Here is a 20,103-nt window from a genome sequence, read left to right as displayed (position 1 = left end):
GATTGTTCTCTGTTCATCTAGATATCATCTGGATGTCTGTGAAATTAGAAGCAACATGTTGAGAAGATCATCAGAAGGAAAGACCCTTCACAGTCCTGATAAAGAACATCTGGAGTTTATACAGCAGAACATCAGCACACAGAAGAGAAGCAGGTGAATATCAGTTCAATGTGAGGTGCTTTTTATATAACTGTCTAACTGTGCATTCAGACCGCCACCGGCGAGAGCGTCAAATAAAAGCTCTGGCTGCCCTGCCAACGACACTTAAGAAAAGGTGTAGTGGACGCTCTGACGCTCGAATGCATTCTCTGAACTCCTCTCAGGCGGAGGTTTCCGCCTTCCGATTGGTTGCGGCCAAACATTTCTGCCTTCCGTCTCATTACCATGAAGTTGAGCTGATTTCACATGTACATGACGCGTCGCGCCGGAGCTCGCCGCCGGCTCGCATTTAAAATGAATGACTTCCGGCCACTTTGACGCTCTCGCCGGTGGTGGTCTGAATGCACAGTAACATTTTCAACATCTACCAAACTCAAGAATGAGCAGGCCAAGAACATGTAGAGTCATTATAGAGAATTGTTTGTAAACACATTATAAATGTCAGATATGTTTTGCTGAAACAAATAACAAAGACTCTGAACAATGTAGTACTGAATTGTGGAGTCACACTGTTAAACTTCTTTCACCATTTCTGTGATAAAAACAGCATTGTTAAGATGAAATTATAAAAACACATGTAACATAAAAGATAGACAGAAATGGATAAACATGATGTGGTAAAGTAACTGAATACAGTATTTTATCTTCTTAACAAAGTCTTTGTGTGCTTGCATTTGGCTGTTGTCTAATGATATTTTATAGCACAGATTTCAGTCGTTTAATATTGTCTGGGTGTTTTCTTTGAGCTCCTCACTATGAAAACACCACCATGTTTTTATTTGACACTTCAGTCTCTTTTTTATGCCTATATGTTTATCATTGATTGATGTGTATATACAGTGGGTTGTCTCAGATGATTGATGTGTGTGTATGTACGCGATTCTTAGATCCACAACCATAGAGTATTAAAGTTTGGATCAGCCCGATGGAATTCTGCTTTGTACCGTGAGTTTGCTTTTCATGCACCGCTCTGTTTGTTTGAATGAAAACTCTCACGTGTTTCTTAAATTCTTTCCTCTCTGATTCAGAGTTTCAAGACCCACAACAAAACATTTCACAAACTCTTTCCTGACATTCCCAAGACGGAAGATCTGGAACACGGTAAGATCCTGAAGGGAATTCTGTGATCACAAACATAAATCTCTCATTTGCTTTTTCTTAGATTTGAATAATGATGTCTTCTGTTTTTCATCTCATACGTATCTCCTGTAGAGATCTGAACAATCAGCGTCATTTGCGAGTGAAAATTCAGACTTGAATACGCTCAATTTGCCGGCTTGTAAGCTTGTAGTCTTAATATGTGTACTTACCTTGTACATATATGGTAAATAAGTCGTACTTACCGACAAATGTGTGGAACTTACTTTTAGGTATCTACATGGTAAATAACTGGTATCATTTCTGTACTTACCAGTGGTACATACTTGGTAGTTATTATGTAACTCTAGATAAGTACTGGGTAATAACAGATACATACTTACTGTACTTACAAATAAATGTACAAATTAAGTATTTAGCATTTACAGACAAGTTAGGGTAAATGACAGGGATTTAAAGTGTACATATATTATAACTATTATCAAACACTTCTGTACTTACAAATTGTATATACACAATAAGTGTGTACTAGTGAATGTACCCAGTAGTTAATGCTTATGATAGTCAATGGTTGGGTTTGCCTCACAGTGACATGTATATGATGTTATATAGTAGGTGGTATGTCCTATGTAATAACTGTGTAAAAAGCAACACTTTATTTTACAGTCCTGTTTCCATGCAGTAACCATGGATGTACTAGTGAATATACCCAGTAGTTAATGCATACGGTTATTTAATGCTTGGTTTAAAGGACAAAGATATTGAGTCTGAGTACCAAAATGGCCCATCAGTAATGTTTGTTCTTAGTTATCATATACGTATGGTATAAGTATAAGTTACACTTGCCTGCAGGTTACACACACTTATTGTGTATATACAATTTCTAAGTACAGTAGTGTTTGATATAAGTTATCATATATGTACACTATAAATACCTGTCATTTACCCTAACTTGCCTGTAAATACTAAATGCTTATATTGTACATTTATTTGTAAGTACAGTAATGTTTCTTGTTAGTAGCAGTATACCTACACTATAAGTATGTATATGTTATTACCCAGTACTTACCTAGAGTTACATATTAACTGCCAAGTATGTACTACTGGAAAGTACAGTAATGATACCAATTAATTATCATGTAGATACATAAAAGTAAGTACAACTTATTTACCATATATGTACAAGGTAAATACAAGTACTGTAAAATAAAGTGCAACCGATATATTTATAGCTCAAATTGAGTAAAGAGCGTTTTTTTAACTTACCAGATTGTGCGACCTCCTCACTCACTTTCTTTTAAGCAAGATCTTTTTCATTACTGTTTCTATAAAGTATGAGGATGTGACGTACAACTCCGAGGTGTCCACATACAGCGACGATGATTTTGTCCTCCGTTGTTGTTTCGTATTTCTGCCTCCGCTTGCTACATCGTAGTCACGTCATCACTAGAGCAAGCTCCTAATTGGTTAACACAGCGCAAATATTTGCCAAAGTTCAGTGTTTTCACGCTATTTCTGCGAATCACCCGTTACACGCGTCAAACGCCAAAAGCGCTCACTTCATGCCGTGTCATTCATGCCATCGGATGTTTATTGCGTCTTTCCATTGACTTAACATGTAAATGACTTGCACTTAATGGGGTGTACACACCAAACGCAAATACGATGTTAATACAAAGTCAATGCAAAGACACAAATAGACGCGAACTGGAGCGGGGTGATGCAAATGGCACAAATTGGGCTGTGCAATTGACACAAAAACACACGCTATTTGACTATTCAACTCAAGTGAAAAATTCATATGAAACAAAGTTAAATTCTGTCAGTAATCTAGATCAGGGGTGGGCAACTCCTGGTCCTGAGGGCCACAGCCCTGCAGAGTTTAGCTCCAACCCTAATCAAACACAACTGAAAAATCTAAGGTGTGTTCGATATTTGAAATCACCTAAACAAACACGCCCCTACCCCAATAGAATCTGGACCTTCTGTTGATAGACCCGCCCCACACATACGCAACCCGGCATTTGATTTGATTTGATTGGTTATTAGTGTGTTTTGGTAGTCGGCCCGTCTCCTTTTCCAACGCGTTTTTCAAACATCGTGGACTTCGCCTTTAAGGTTGAAGCTAAACTCTGCAGGACTGTGTCCCTCGATGCCCACCCCTGATCTAAAGTTAGGAATGTGATGCTTCACGTTTGGTGTGTAAGCAGCATAACGCTTCATTTGCGTCTGGTGTAAGCGTACCATAACTTCAAGAGAAATACTTAAGACTCCATTTAACTCGCATGTTTTTAAAGCTTTGATTGTGTTTACAGTGTGCAATATAACATGTGTTCATGTTTCACGTGTAAAAAAAACACACAAATTTTCACACAATTTCCTTAACTGTATATTGCTGTTTTCACTGTCCTCAAACGGTCTGATGTCTTCCTTGTTCTATGAAGTCCCTCTTCAGAAATACGTAACGAGCTCTGATTGTGTAGTTTGTTTAGTGTGTTGTAGTGTGTGTATGTAGCTTAGCTTGCCGTTAGCTTAGCTGGCGACTGACGTATTATTGTGGGCAGAGTTTAGTCAAAAAACTGTTCTAGTGACGTCATTAAAACAGGAAGTAGAGGGCTGTAGTCCAAACCGGCCGTTCGCTGTAGGCTTTGAAAGGCGAATTCTATTAAAGAAAATATATCGCTTGGCAGTGAACTTTGACCTTTATCATTTTACGGGTATTATTTATGTTCTAACAGCAACATTACACACTAACTAGGCTTTAGAAAATGGGATCAGGAAGGATGTGACCTTTAAGACACATGTTTATTGTATGAAATGTTCTTTATTATCATTTATATAAAAGACAATCATAAAAAAACTGTATTTTGATCTGATTCCGTATTTACAGTTTTTACCTGTGGCCTGAAAAAAGAAGTGATTTACCACGGTAAACTCTACGTCTCCCATCATCACGTGTGCTTTCACTCCTCTGTGCTGCTCAAAGAAACTAAGGTGAGAGAAATAAGAGCAGTAAATATCTATAGTTTACTTCATTAAGATGAGGAAAAGCTGCTGAACCGCTTCCTGATCTCTACAAATTAATGTTTCAATATGTGTGTGTGTGTGTGTGTGTGTGTGTGTGTGTGTGTGTGTGTGTGTGTGTGTGTGTGTGTGTGTGTGTGTGTGTGTGTGTGGTTGGTTGTAGGTTATGATTTTGGTGTCCAGCATTCAGACCATTAAAAAGAAAAACACAGCCAAAATCGTTCCCAATGCCATCGCCATCATTACAGACGTACAGAAGGTACGAGCAAACACTCACTGTCTGTTTATGAGTTGGTGTGATTCTGTGTATTCATGTGATTTATGTGTGTGTTGTGTTTACTTTGTGTTTTAGTATCATTTTGTCTCGTTGAGGAATAGAGAAGCGTGTTTTAAGCTCATCTTGTCGCTCTGTCCACAACTCCAGGTTTGTGATGTTGTTGTGTTGTATTGTGTTGATGTTTTGATCTTCAGATCTGAGATGTGATTTCTTCTCTATCTACTGTTAGACTGAGAACATCAACAATAACCTGAAGATGTCCGACACAGAAAACCAACATGACATCACACTTGACACGGTGAGAATACAGATCATTAAGGGTGTTTTACAAGTGTTTACACTTAGTTAGTTTTCTTCATACACATTCCTGGTTTGGTTGGAGACCTGTATACCCTACTGAAAAATCCAGCTAAGACCAGCATAAGCTGGTGAGCTGGTTTTAGCTGGTCCCCAGCTTGGTTTTAGCTGGTTTTGCTGGTGTAGCAAGCTGGTCTAGCTGTGTTTTGGTCACATTTTAAGCTGGTCTAGCTGGACTTAGCTGATCATGCTGGAATACCAGCTGGCCCACCAGCATGACCAGCTTTGTCAGGCTGGGAGGACCAGCGTAAACCACCTTAAACCAGCTTATGTTGGTTTTAGCTGGATTTTTCAGTAGGGTAGTTTATATAGAGTAGTAAATGCATGTGAATGATGGTGATGTGGTTTTATTTTTGTAGATCTCCAGCCTGTCGAGTTACGAGGAGAACGCTGATGATCACAAACTTTCTCCTACTGAAGAGTTTGAGAATCTGAACAACATTAAATCTCTCAACAACAGTGAGTCTCACTAAATACATTCACATTATATCTCTCTCTCTCTCTCTCTCTCTCTCTGTAAAAACATGATATGAGATTATAAAGCTGTATTATATTCATTAAAGTAAGATTGATTAAAGGTATATTTATCTTCATGTGTTTTATGAATTAGGGGTCTCCTGGGTAACCATGGTAACAGAGAAAATGAAATCTGTCCTGTCCACCAATGACACGCACATCCTCAACAAACTTCTTGTGTTTTATCTGATACTGTAAGTATGAAAGCATTATTTCACAAATCCTGCAGGATATTTGCATACAACTTCATGTGTATTTTAGGCAGTGGCCAATTTGTATGAATTCAGTGGTAGGTTTTTGTATGAATTGTTTTACCAGTGACGCGGGGTTAGGGGCGGAGTATTGTTTTTTTTTTTTTTTTAATAATTGTGCAGTTCACCTTGTAAAATCTGTATGAATTTCCAAAAGATCACAAGTGGTATTTTTGACAGACTGAGATTGAGAAACAGTTCAGTTTCAAAGCTCAATATAACAGTTGATTCTGAATGGAGGTCATTCTCTAACAAAAAATTCATACATCTGATTCATTCAACTATTAAAGTTTGTAAGTGATGCCGTTTCTGTTGGATTTTCAAACACTGTTTCACTTTCAAAAGCTTGTAAACTGAACGAGCCCTCAATGAGCTTCCAGATAATTTCCGTCAGATTCTGTTTAAAGAAAACATGACGTGATATAAACTTAGTAAGTGTCACTTCTTAAACTTTCACTATGAGCGTTTACTCTTCATCATGTCAGGTGTTTAGTGGTATGTGGTTGATCAGGAAGAGAATAATCTTCTTCTATAGACTGATGGTCATACTGATACTGAACTAAAGAGGACTACAGGAACATCTGTCTATCTTTATATGATTCAGAGCTGCAGGCTGTTGTTGATTCACTTTAATCTTCAGAGTTTTTACCATTCTGTATGATAAAACAGAAAATATATACTTCATAAGTCCCCATGAAATCAAAACTGACAGTTCTTGTTTTTAATGGAATATCAGTGTCTATTATAAAAAATTCATCCATGTAAGCCTTTTTTTTTTATTAAAAATGAATGTGTAAACTTTAATTAAAATCTGAAAATGTACATCCACTTTCTTATGGTGATCCTTCTCTGATGACATCAGCTTGGGCGGAGCATCCGTTAACTTCGCCCCCTCCAACTATCAGTCTGCTGCCAGTTCCATTTCTGAAAAAACACATGTTAGTTTTTATATCCAATCAATTCGCAGTGGAAAACACAACCCACACCTGTTATTTTCCTTGTGTGATGTTTCACCCTCGGAAATTTGGCAAAATACGGATGTAAAACGATCAAGACTTCTGGTTCAGAGAACTTTAGAGCATACAAATTTTCTATTGTTTTTAAATCACAATTTTTTTAACTGAGCAAGCCTACGATAGCCCTTTATGGGCCAACTTCGAGCTAGCCTTAGGGCCCCCAGCAGGTTTTGCTCATTGGCTAAATGTTGGCCACTAAACGTTGGCCCCTTAGCACTGGCCAGTAGTATTAGCGACCCTGCATCTGTCAAAATTTGATTGATTTATGACCCCCTTTGACAGGGGGCGGGACTATCAATCAAAAGCTGTACAATCTGTCTAGGTTTGAGAATCGTATATCAAGGGCTTTAGACAGCGAGTATCCTGTGCGTGTTTTACGATGTGTCAATCAGCTCGTTGTTTTTCCTGTGTGTGTGTGTGTGTGTGTTTTATGTCAAGCCTATGCTGTCATGTTTATTGCTGTCAAAAAATAAAGTTTATAGTTTTAGACTGTCCAGTTTCTGGCAGGTTTTATGACCGGAGTTTCTCCGTCCTGTGTGCGCTCCTCTCCCGGGCGCGCTTCTCGACCCCCACTGCGTGTCTCACAGCGGGGTCGGTGTTCAGCGGACCTGTGTGGTTCTTTAGACGAAAACCTGTTTATTATAAACTAAATAAAAATTTAACCGTGAGTCTTTTCATCACCCGCTCTCTATGTTCACGCGCATTAAAACTCGCTCACCGGTGCACGCGCCGGGTGTATGGGCATATCTGCAGTTTTAAAATAAACTTAATAAATGTAATGCTGGCCACTCTGACAAAAAGTAAAGGTTTATTTTAGATTTAGGGATTTCTTTAATCAAGTCTCTGATTAAAACATGTGAATGCGCGCACCGACGGCGATCTTACGCAAACGCGCACTTATATCTGACCTTAATAAACTTTTAAATGTTTTAAAACGTTTTCATCCCATCTTCAGGGTTTTTTATTATTGACTTCTTAAAACCATGTATGTATATTATTATACAACGAATCTTATCATGTATGCTCTGACAAAAGTATGATTGTAGATTTTAGGTGGAGCGGTGTCATGTTTATTGCTGTCAAAAATAAGTTTATTGTTTTAGACTGTCCAGTTTCTGGCAGGTTTTATGACCGGAGTTTCTCCGTCCTCTGTGCGCTCCTCTCCCGGGCGCGCTTCTCGACCCCCACTGCGTGTCTCACAGCGGGGTCGGTGTTCAGCGGACCTGTGTGGTTCTTTAGACGAAAACCTGTTTATTATAAACTAAATAAAAATTTAACCGTGAGTCTTTTCATCACCCGCTCTCTATGTTCACGCGCATTAAAACTCGCTCGCCGGTGCACGCGCCGGGTGTATGGGCATATCTGCAGTTTTAAAATAAACTTAATAAATGTAATGCTGGCCACTCTGACAAAAAGTAAAGGTTTATTTTAGATTTAGCGATTTCTTTAATCAAGTCTGTGATTAAAACATGTGAATGCGCGCACCGACTACGACCTTACGCTGACTCGCACTTATATCTGACCTTAATAAACTTTTAAATGTTTTAAGACGTTTTCATCCCATCTTCAGGGTTTTTTATTATTGACTTCTTAAAACCATGTATGTATATTATTATACAACGAATCTTATCATGTATGCTCTGACAAAAGTATGATTTTAGATTTTAGGTGGAGCGGACACACATTTATGCCAAATACTGTTGAATATAAACGTTTGTTTTGTCAAAAGTTTCTTTAAAGTCAATAAGTAATCAAACATTTTAGATGTTTCTGGTTAAACTTAAATCTGATATTTTCTATCGATCTATTTCTTTAGTTTTCTGATCAGTCAACGCTCACAAGCTGCTCTCATGACCGTGTGTGTGTGTCCGTGAGATAATTCACAGCAGGGGTGGATTGTAAAGTAGTTAGAGTCTTTTAAAACCATGGTGGTAATAATGTAATACTGTCCACTCTGACAAAAAGTAAAAGATTTATTTTAGATTTTATAGCAAACACTGCAGGATCTAAAAGTTTGTAACATCACAAATTTATTTAATGAAACATTCAGTACATGTACAGCAATGAACTGCACCAAAACCACCAGAGGCCGACAATGCTTTAGACCAAAGTCTATTTATTTTAAACTAAATAAAAGTTTAATCGAGATCCGTGTATCTGTTCATGTACAGCATACTGTTAATGCATTAAAGATCGAGTCCCCGGTGGGTACAACAGAGAACACCCGTGGATGCGCGTTCATATCTACCGTTTAAAATAAACTTAATAAATATAATTCTGTCCGCTCTGACAAAATAAGGTTTTATTTTAGATTTAGGGGTTTCTTTAAACAAGTCTGTGATTAAAACATGTTCAGCAATGTGCGCACCGACGGCGACAGAGAACTTACGCTGATGCGCTCTTATATCTGCCGTTAAGAAACTTTTAAACGTTTTAAGACATTTAAGCCCCTCTTATGGTTTGAATTCATTAATGTCACCTAACATCCAAGTGTGTACATGTGTATTTACGATAAATGTAACACGGTACGCATTGTCAAAATAAAAGGTTTCTTGAACATGGTATTCCAGTGCGTGTTTTTTGTCTCGCGAGTGCTCGTCATATTTATTGATGTGAAAAAAGTTTGATGTCTAAGACGTTCAGTTTCTGGACGGTTGGTTTTTACCAGCGGGCTCTCATTCTCACCACCCGTGTTCACCCACCCAGCAGCCCCAATGTGTCTGAACAGCGGTGGTGTTCAGCGGCCCATATTGTTCCTAAAACTCTGTGTTGGTAAAATAAAGTGTAATACAGCCCATTGACAAAAAGTAAAAGGTTTATTTTAGATTTAAGGTGGTCCACCAGCACCTTTATGGCAAGCACTTCAGGTTCTAAAAGTTTGTAACACCAAGAATCCGTTCAATGAAATACACAGCACATGCACAAGCAATGCACCCGAGTCCACAATCTCCGGACGGGTCGCCAATACTATTTTCTTTCGACTAAAGGGTATTTATTTTAACCTAAATAAAAGTTTATTTGCATCACGAACGCCGTGAAACTGTTCATGCACCGCAATCTATTGTTCACGCGCATTAAAGGTCGATCACCGGTGATGACCAGAGAACGAACCGGGTGTGTGTTCATATAAACTTAATAAATGTAATTCTGTCCGCTCTGGCAAAATAAAAGTTTATTTTAGATTTAGCCATTTCTTTAACCAAGTCTCTGATTAAAACAAGTTACTTTTGCTTGGGGCAATAGGCACATGCACACACATATCTGTGGTATTAAAAATAAGGTTTTTAAAGTTTAAGAAATTTAAACATTTGAAAAAAAATCAAACATTTTAGAGGTGTCTGAGTAAACTTATATCTAATGTCATATGAGCCGTACCGGGTCGCGTTCGTGTCTGTGTGCGTGTCCGTGTCAGTTTATGTATGTGTGTGTTATGCGATAGTAGAGTAGGGCGGGGGATGTGAGAGACTGTGAGGGTGTGTGCGTGTGTGTGCGTGTGTGTGTGTGTGTGTGTGTGTGTGTGTGTGTGTGTGTGTGTGTGTGTGTGTGTGTGTGTGGTTATCACGTGGTGGGGGTCCCAAATGATCAATGGCAGGATTTTTATGTGACGGACAGGCCCTAGGTCAGCCTGTGGGGTTAGATACAACTTAGGTTAACATCTATCAACGCATAATAAGCAAACATGAAATTATATTATACCTATGCATTGTTACTGATGTTCCTAGTTTTGTGTATTTTTCTTAAACAAACTTTTGCTTTTCAAACTTAGTCAGTCTTCAGACTTTTGTCTCTTCATAAATTTGTTCAAAGTTTTTCTTCGCTAGTGTCAAATCCTGTTTGAGATGTTTTTTTTGTAAACTCATGCACACGCTTGTGTATTTTTCTTAAACTTTTGCTTTGCAAACTTAGACACTCTTCAGACTTTTGCATACATTTGTTCAAAGTTTTTTCTTCGCTAGTGTCAAATCCTGTTTGAGTTTTTTTTGTAAACTCATGTACATACGTGTGTATTTTTCTTAAACTTCTGCTTTGCAAACTTAGTCAGTCTTCATACTTTTGTCTCTTCATACATTTGTTCAAAGTTTTTCTTCGCTAGTGTCAACCCGTGTCTGAGATTTTGTAAACTCATGTACATACTTGTGTATTTTTCTTAAACTTTTGCTTTTCAAACTTAGACAGTCTTCAGACTTTTGTCTCTTCACACATTTGTTCAAAGTTTTTCTTCACTAGTGTCAAATCCTGTTTGAGATTTTTTTGTAAACTCATGTACATACGTGTGTATTTTTCTTAAACTTTTGCTTTGCAAACTTAGTCAGTCTTCATACTTTTGTCTCTTCATACATTTGTTCAAAGTTTTTCTTCGCTAGTGTCAACCCGTGTCTGAGATTTTGTAAACTCATGTACATACTTGTGTATTTTTCTTAAACTTTTGCTTTTCAAACTTAGACAGTCTTCAGACTTTTGTCTCTGCACACATTTGTTCAAAGTTTTTCTTCGCTAGTGTCAACCTGGGTCTGAGATTTTGTAAACTCATCAGATGTACACACATGCGTATTTTTCTTAAACAAACTTTTGCTTTTCAAACTTAGTCAGACTTCAGACTTTTGTCTTTTCATACATTTGTTCAAAGTTTTTCTTCACTAGCGTCAAATCCTGTTTGAGATTTTTTGTAAACTCATGTACACACTTGTGTATTTTTCTTAAACTTTTGCTTTTCAAACTTAGTCAGTCTTCAGACTTTTGTCTCTTCACACATCTGTACAAAGTTTTTTTCTTCGCTAGTGTCAACCCGTGTCTGAGATTTTTTTGTAAACTCATGTACACACTTGCGTATTTTTCTTAAACTATTGCTTTTCAAACTTAGTCAGTCTTCAGACTTTTGTCACTTCATACATTTGTTCAAAGTTTTTCTTCGCTAGTGTCAAATCCTGTTTGAGATTTTTTTTGTAAACTCATGTACATACGTGTGTATTTTTCTTAAACTTTTGCTTTTCAAACTTAGTCAGTCTTCAGACTTTTGTCACTTCATACATTTGTTCAAAGTTTTTCTTCGCTAGTGTCAAATCCTGTTTGAGATTTTTTTGTAAACTCATGTACACACTTGCGTATTTTTCTTAAACAAACTTTTGCTTTTCAAACTTAGTCAGTCTTCATCAGACTTTTGTCTCTTCATACATTTGTTCAAAGTTTTCTTTGCTAGTGTCAAATTGTGTTTGAGATTTTTTTTTGTAAACTCATCAGATGCACATACTTTTGTGTATTTTACTTAAACTTATGCTTTTCAAACTTGGGCAGTCTTCAGACTTGTTCTTAGTTCTATCTGCTCAGACAATATTTTGCATTCATCAATCGTCTTGTTTTCTTTGTGGGCGACGTCGTATATCTGTGATTGTTTTTGTGGGTACGGATTGTGTCATTTCTGTGGTTTGTGCAACATTTTGGCAAACTCTTTGGATTGGTGCTGGATGATTGAAACAACAACGCAAAGTATGTTTTAGATTTACTTACTAAATCTTTCACGACGAAACAGCGATGATAGCATTATGTCTGAATCTGTAAACTTGTAAAACCACCAATAGCTCGATGTACATAACGAAGACTTCAAAATAATAAAGAGTGATTAAATTAAGATGCAAACATCTACAAATTGGCAATGTTTTTAATCTATTGGTACCATTTTTAAGGCTACATGTCCAAACTATTTCAAACATTGCCAATTTGTAGATGTTTGCATCTCAATTCAATCACTCTTTATTATTTTGAAGTCTTCGTTATGTACATCGAGCTATTGGTGGTTTTACAAGTTTACAGATTCAGACATAATGCTATCATCGCTGTTTCGTCGTGAAAGATTTAGTAAGTAAATCTAAAACATACTTTGCGTTGTTGTTTTAATCATCTAGCACTAATTTAAAGAGTCTGCCAAAACGCTGCACAAACCACAGAAATGACACAATCTGCACTCACAAAAACAACCACAGACACATGATGCCGCCCACAAAGAAAACAAGACGACCGATGAATGCAAAATACCGTCCGAGCAGATAGAACCAAGAACAAGTCTGAAGACCGCCCAAGTTTGAAAAGCATAAGTTTAAGTAAAATACACAAAAGTATGTGCATCTGATGAGTTTACAAAAAAAAATCTCAAACACAATTTGACACTAGCAAAGAAAACTTTGAACAAATGTATGAAGAGACAAAAGTCTGATGAAGACTGACTAAGTTTGAAAAGCAAAAGTTTGTTTAAGAAAAATACGCAAGTGTGTACATGAGTTTACAAAAAAATCTCAAACAGGATTTGACACTAGCGAAGAAAAACTTTGAACAAATGTATGAAGTGACAAAAGTCTGAAGACTGACTAAGTTTGAAAAGCAAAAGTTTAAGAAAAATACACACGTATGTACATGAGTTTACAAAAAAAATCTCAAACAGGATTTGACACTAGCGAAGAAAAACTTTGAACAAATGTATGAAGTGACAAAAGTCTGAAGACTGACTAAGTTTGAAAAGCAATAGTTTAAGAAAAATACGCAAGTGTGTACATGAGTTTACAAAAAAATCTCAGACACGGGTTGACACTAGCGAAGAAAAAAACTTTGTACAGATGTGTGAAGAGACAAAAGTCTGAAGACTGACTAAGTTTGAAAAGCAAAAGTTTAAGAAAAATACACAAGTGTGTACATGAGTTTACAAAAAATCTCAAACAGGATTTGACGCTAGTGAAGAAAAACTTTGAACAAATGTATGAAAAGACAAAAGTCTGAAGTCTGACTAAGTTTGAAAAGCAAAAGTTTGTTTAAGAAAAATACGCATGTGTGTACATCTGATGAGTTTACAAAATCTCAGACCCAGGTTGACACTAGCGAAGAAAAACTTTGAACAAATGTGTGCAGAGACAAAAGTCTGAAGACTGTCTAAGTTTGAAAAGCAAAAGTTTAAGAAAAATACACAAGTATGTACATGAGTTTACAAAATCTCAGACACGGGTTGACACTAGCGAAGAAAAACTTTGAACAAATGTATGAAGAGACAAAAGTATGAAGACTGACTAAGTTTGCAAAGCAAAAGTTTAAGAAAAATACACACGTATGTACATGAGTTTACAAAAAAATCTCAAACAGGATTTGACACTAGTGAAGAAAAACTTTGAACAAATGTGTGAAGAGACAAAAGTCTGAAGACTGTCTAAGTTTGAAAAGCAAAAGTTTAAGAAAAATACACAAGTATGTACATGAGTTTACAAAATCTCAGACACGGGTTGACACTAGCGAAGAAAAACTTTGAACAAATGTATGAAGAGACAAAAGTATGAAGACTGACTAAGTTTGCAAAGCAGAAGTTTAAGAAAAATACACACGTATGTACATGAGTTTACAAAAAAAACTCAAACAGGATTTGACACTAGCGAAGAAAAAACTTTGAACAAATGTATGCAAAAGTCTGAAGAGTGTCTAAGTTTGCAAAGCAAAAGTTTAAGAAAAATACACAAGCGTGTGCATGAGTTTACAAAAAAAACATCTCAAACAGGATTTGACACTAGCGAAGAAAAACTTTGAACAAATTTATGAAGAGACAAAAGTCTGAAGACTGACTAAGTTTGAAAAGCAAAAGTTTGTTTAAGAAAAATACACAAAACTAGGAACATCAGTAACAATGCATAGGTATAATATAATTTCATGTTTGCTTATTATGCGTTGATAGATGTTAACCTAAGTTGTATCTAACCCCACAGGCTGACCTAGGGCCTGTCCGTCACATAAAAATCCTGCCATTGATCATTTGGGACCCCCACCACGTGATAACCACACACACACACACACACACACACACACACACACACACACACACACACACACACACACACACGCACACACACGCACACACCCTCACAGTCTCTCACATCCCCCGCCCTACTCTACGATCGCATAACACACACATACATAAACTGACACGGACACGCACACAGACACGAACGCGACCCGGTACGGCTCATATGACATTAGATATAAGTTTACTCAGACACCTCTAAAATGTTTGATTTTTTTTCAAATGTTTAAATTTCTTAAACTTTAAAAACCTTATTTTTAATACCACAGATATGCGTGTGCATGCGCCCACCGCCCCAAGCAAAAGCAACCTGCCTCAATCAGAGACTTGGTTAAAGAAATGGCTAAATCTAAAATAAACTTTTATTTTGCCAGAGCGGACAGAATTACATTTATTAAGTTTATATGAACACACACCCGGTTCGTTCTCTGGTCATCACCGGTGATCGACCTTTAATGCGCGCGAACAACAGACCGCGGTGCATGAACAGCTCCACCGCGTTCGTGATGCAAACAAACTTTTATTTAGGTTAAAATAAATACCCTTTAGTCGAAAGAAAATAGTATTGGCGACCCGTCCGGAGATTATGGACTCGGGTGCATTGCTTATACATGTACTGTATATTTCATTAAACAAATTCTTGGTGTTACAAACTTTTAGAACCTGAAGTGCTTGCCATAAAGGTGCTGGTGGACCACCTTAAATCTAAAATAAACCTTTTACTTTTTGTCAATGGGCTGTATTACACTTTATTTTACCAACACAGAGTTTTAGGAACAATATGGGCCGCTGAACACCACCGCTGTTCAGACACATTGGGGCTGCTGGGTGGGTGAACACGGGTGGTGAGAATGAGAGCCCGCTGGTAAAAACCAACCGTCCAGAAACTGAACGTCTTAGACATCAAACTTTTTTCACATCAATAAATATGACGAGCACTCGCAAGACAAAAAAACACGCACTGGAATATCATGTTCAAGAAACCTTTTATTTTGACAATGCGTACCGTGTTACATTTATCGTAAATACACATGTACACACTTGGATGTTAGGTGACATTAATGAATTCAAACCATAAGAGGGGCTTAAATGTCTTAAAACGTTTAAAAGTTTCTTAACGGCAGATATAAGAGCGCATCAGCGTAAGTTCTCTGTCGCCGTCGGTGCGCACATTGCTGAACATGTTTTAATCACAGACTTGTTTAAAGAAACCCCTAAATCTAAAATAAAACCTTATTTTGTCAGAGCGGACAGAATTATATTTATTAAGTTTATTTTAAACGGTAGATATGAACGCGCATCCACGGGTGTTCTCTGTTGTACCCACCGGGGACTCGATCTTTAATGCATTAACAGTATGCTGTACATGAACAGATACACGGATCTCGATTAAACTTTTATTTAGTTTAAAATAAATAGACTTTGGTCTAAAGCATTGTCGGCCTCTGGTGGTTTTGGTACAATTCATTGCTATACATGTACTGAATATTTCATTAAATAAATTTGTGATGTTACAAACTTTTAGATCCTGCAGTGTTTGCTATAAAATCTAAAATAAATCTTTTACTTTTTGTCAGAGTGGACAGTATTACATTATTACCACCATGGTTTTAAAAGACTCTAACTACTTTACAATCCACCCCTGCTGTGAATTATCTCACGGACACACACACACGGCCACGAGAGCAGCCCGCGAACGCCGACCGATCAGAAAACCAAAGAAATAGATCGATAGAAAACACCAGATTCAAGTCCAACCAGACACATCCAAAATGTTTGATTACTTATTGACTTTAAAGAAACTTTTGACAAAACAAACGTTTATATTCAACAGTATTTGGCATAAATGTGTGTCCGCTCCACCTAAAATCTAAAATCATACTTTTGTCAGAGCATACATGATAAGATTCGTTGTATAATAATACACATACATGGTTTTAAGAAGTCAACACCAAAAAACCCTGAAGATGGGACGAAAACGTCCCAAAACATTCAAAAGCTCACCAAGGTCAGATACAAGTGCGAGTCAGCGCAAGGCCGCAGTCGGTGCGCGCACTCACATGTTTTAATCACAGACTTGATTAAAGAAATCGCTAAATCTAAAATAAACCTTTACTTTTTGTCAGAGTGGCCAGCATTACATTTATTAAGTTTATTTTAAAACTGCAGATATGCCCATACACCCGGCGCGTGCACCGGCGAGCGAGTTTTAATGCGCGTGAACATAGAGAGCGGGTGATGAAAAGACTCACGGTTAAATTTTTATTTAGTTTATAATAAACAGGTTTTCGTCTAAAGAACCACACAGGTCCGCTGAACACCGACCCCGCTGTGAGACACGCAGTGGGGGTCGAGAAGCGCGCCCGGGAGAGGAGCGCACAGAGGACGGAGAAACTCCGGTCATAAAACCTGCCAGAAACTGGACAGTCTAAAACAATAAACTTATTTTTGACAGCAATAAACATGACACCGCTCCACCTAAAATCTACAATCATACTTTTGTCAGAGCATACATGATAAGATTCGTTGTATAATAATATACATACATGGTTTTAAGAAGTCAATAATAAAAAACCCTGAAGATGGGATGAAAACGTTTTAAAACATTTAAAAGTTTATTAAGGTCAGATATAAGTGCGCGTTTGCGTAAGATCGCCGTCGGTGCGCGCATTCACATGTTTTAATCAGAGACTTGATTAAAGAAATCCCTAAATCTAAAATAAACCTTTACTTTTTGTCAGAGTGGCCAGCATTACATTTATTAAGTTTATTTTAAAACTGCAGATATGCCCATACACCCGGCGCGTGCACCGGTGAGCGAGTTTTAATGCGCGTGAACATAGAGAGCGGGTGATGAAAAGACTCACGGTTAAATTTTTATTTAGTTTATAATAAACAGGTTTTCGTCTAAAGAACCACACAGGTCCGCTGAACACCGACACCGCTGTGAGACACGCAGTGGGGGTCGAGAAGCGCGCCCGGGAGAGGAGCGCACACAGGACGGAGAAACTCCGGTCATAAAACCTGCCAGAAACTGGACAGTCTAAAACTATAAACTTTATTTTTTGACAGCAATAAACATGACAGCATAGGCTTGACATAAAACACACACACACACACAGGAAAAACAACGAGCTGATTGACACATCGTAAAACACGCGCAGGATACTCGCTGTCTAAAGCCCTTGATATACGATTCTCAAACCTAGACAGATTGTACAGCTTTTGATTGATAGTCCCGCCCCCTGTCAAAGGGGGTCATAAATCAATCAAATTTTGACAGATGCAGGGTCGCTAATACTACTCTGGCCCTGCACGGGCAGCCCTCACTTCGCCCCAAGAAGCCCATACTAGGCCTACGCAGGGCCTGCATTATTCATCTACAACATGGCTCTCCAGCATTTTTCCTGGAGGACACCTGTACTGCATAATTTGTTTCCAACCCTACTCACCATTATGGTGAAAAGTGTTTGTTTTGGTTGGACTTGACTCTTTGCATGTTGGTTTTTTCTAGGCATAGTGCCATTCTTTGTGGTGGTTAGTACATGTCAAACATCATCATCATCTAGACAACTGATTTATTAATTTAGTGTTGGCACACTTATCAGAAGCATCTTTCTCTGTCAATAATGTGATGCTACAGTGTGAGGTCCAGCACTTTCATAGCAGTTCATAGCAATTTGAAACACTAACATTTAAAAATTAACCGCTGTATAATGTAGACACACAAACGTCAAGAGTCAGAGTATGAATCACAACAATGGTGACAATAAAATGAAAAGCTTTATGCTGCAATGCATGCTGGGTATCAACAAATTACAAATCTCATCCAGGACTGCCAGAATGCATTAAAGCATGAATAAATAATGAATATTTTTACTATTTTCTTTGTCACCATTGTTGAGATTCATACTCTGATTCTTGACGTTTGTGTTTAATTTACAAAATGGTTCATTTTTTATGTCCACAGTTTTTCATAATCTGTCAGAAGGACAAACTGCTGTGAGATTTCTGGACTTTGCACTGTAATATTGCATTATTAACAGAAAATTAATAGATCAGTTTTCTAGATGATGATGTTTGACTTTATGTGTAGCCACCACCAAAGAGTTGCACTATTGTATTTTCTCTGCCATAACAAACATGTCTTGAAGGAAGGGTATCTGATTTGATCCAGAAACATTTTTAGTTATGTTTGCCTCTCATCTGTGAACGTGTTTTGCATGCTACTGCGCATATGTTATATTTTTAATGGATTCAGATATGTTTGTATTTGAAAGGATTCAGATATGTTTTAAGATATTTATGAACAAGTAACAATATATACTACTACATCTACACAACTGAAAACGTGCTTTAACTAATTCCGATTTAAAACAGTTGTTTATCTTGGTTATTTAGGTAATGTTATTCACTTTGTACAGTTAAGTTTTCTCACTGGTGACATGGAGACATGAGATGTGGACGTCTGATCTGTGCATGCTCATCTGTTTTGGCTTGGCTTTGGATGGCGATTTGAATGGATGGTGGGATTGTGATTTCAGCACTAGTAGGCTACAGATAGCATTTTTCAAAATCAGATACCCTGCCTTTAAACAACACAAAGTTATGGCAGCTAGAAAAAAGCTAACAGGCAGGAGTCAAGTCCAACTAAAACAAACATTGATCACCATAATGATGACTTTAAATGAAACAACCAACATCTAAAGCTAAGAAAAAAAATAACTCTACAAGTAAGATATAAAATGCAATTTAGGTTTTAATTCTGCTTCAGGGTTACTTCTTAACACTCTGTAAGAATGTGACAATATATACATCCAGCAGTGTTCATTTAACTCTGGGGATTTTGCTGTGTGAGGGCTTCCTGGGGCTAAGTGAAGGCTGCCCGTGCAGGGCCAGCGCTAAGGGGGCCAATGAGCAAAACCTGCTGGGGGCCCTAAGGCCCATAAAGGGCCATTGTACGCTTGCTTGTAGGGAATAAATAATAACAATACACCTTCAATCTGACAGAATTGAGATAAATGTCTAATAAAACAGAAACTGATAAATAGTTTCTTAAATGGTGTGGAGCACCTGTTTCAAAACCTGGACATCTGTCTACACAGAAATGATTTCTCTGTTTGATGTGCAGTTGTTGTAGTAGTGCTGATGTGTTAATTTGTGTAATTTATATATGTGTGTGTGTAGTGTGGTCCTTCTGGTGTTGTCATCCGGGTACATTGGCTTAAGGATTGTGGCTCTGGAGGAACAACTGGGAGCCCTGCTGGAGTTTACACTACAGAGAGAGTGAGCACACACACAAACACACACCAACACACACACACAGACGCACACACACAGACACACACACACACACACACACACACACAGTTTTCCCTTTAACACACTTTCATAACTCCACCTGAACAGTTGCAATACTTTCACTTTCTGTATTGTGTGTGTGTGTGTGTTTTCTTTGATTGAGTTGTCTCTCTCTTCTTCAGGTACAATGAAACGTAACCCCATACAACATGATAGAGTTACAGAAGGAAGGAGAAGAAGATGAAAGTGTTTGATTTGTCATTTACGCAGACATCA

General features: G+C 37.6%; 1 protein-coding gene across 1 annotated transcript; it reads left to right on the top strand.

Moving 5' to 3' along the window:
• Positions 1–1,193: 1,193 nt before the first annotated feature.
• On the top strand, positions 1,194–20,103 carry LOC141351108 (GRAM domain-containing protein 2B-like). The gene is made up of 9 exons (XM_073857536.1): positions 1,194–1,260; positions 4,148–4,251; positions 4,445–4,540; positions 4,634–4,705; positions 4,788–4,856; positions 5,275–5,374; positions 5,526–5,625; positions 19,714–19,812; positions 20,010–20,103. The coding sequence occupies exons 3-9, from the start codon at positions 4,448–4,450 to the stop codon at positions 20,023–20,025; spliced, it is 549 nt and encodes a 182-aa protein (XP_073713637.1). The 5' UTR covers positions 1,194–1,260; positions 4,148–4,251; positions 4,445–4,447; the 3' UTR covers positions 20,026–20,103.

The sequence above is a fragment of the Misgurnus anguillicaudatus genome, chromosome 2 (genome assembly GCF_027580225.2).
Source record: "Misgurnus anguillicaudatus chromosome 2, ASM2758022v2, whole genome shotgun sequence".
In the NCBI taxonomy this organism is placed as follows: domain Eukaryota; kingdom Metazoa; phylum Chordata; class Actinopteri; order Cypriniformes; family Cobitidae; genus Misgurnus; species Misgurnus anguillicaudatus.
This window is presented reverse-complemented; position numbering and strand designations above follow the sequence as displayed.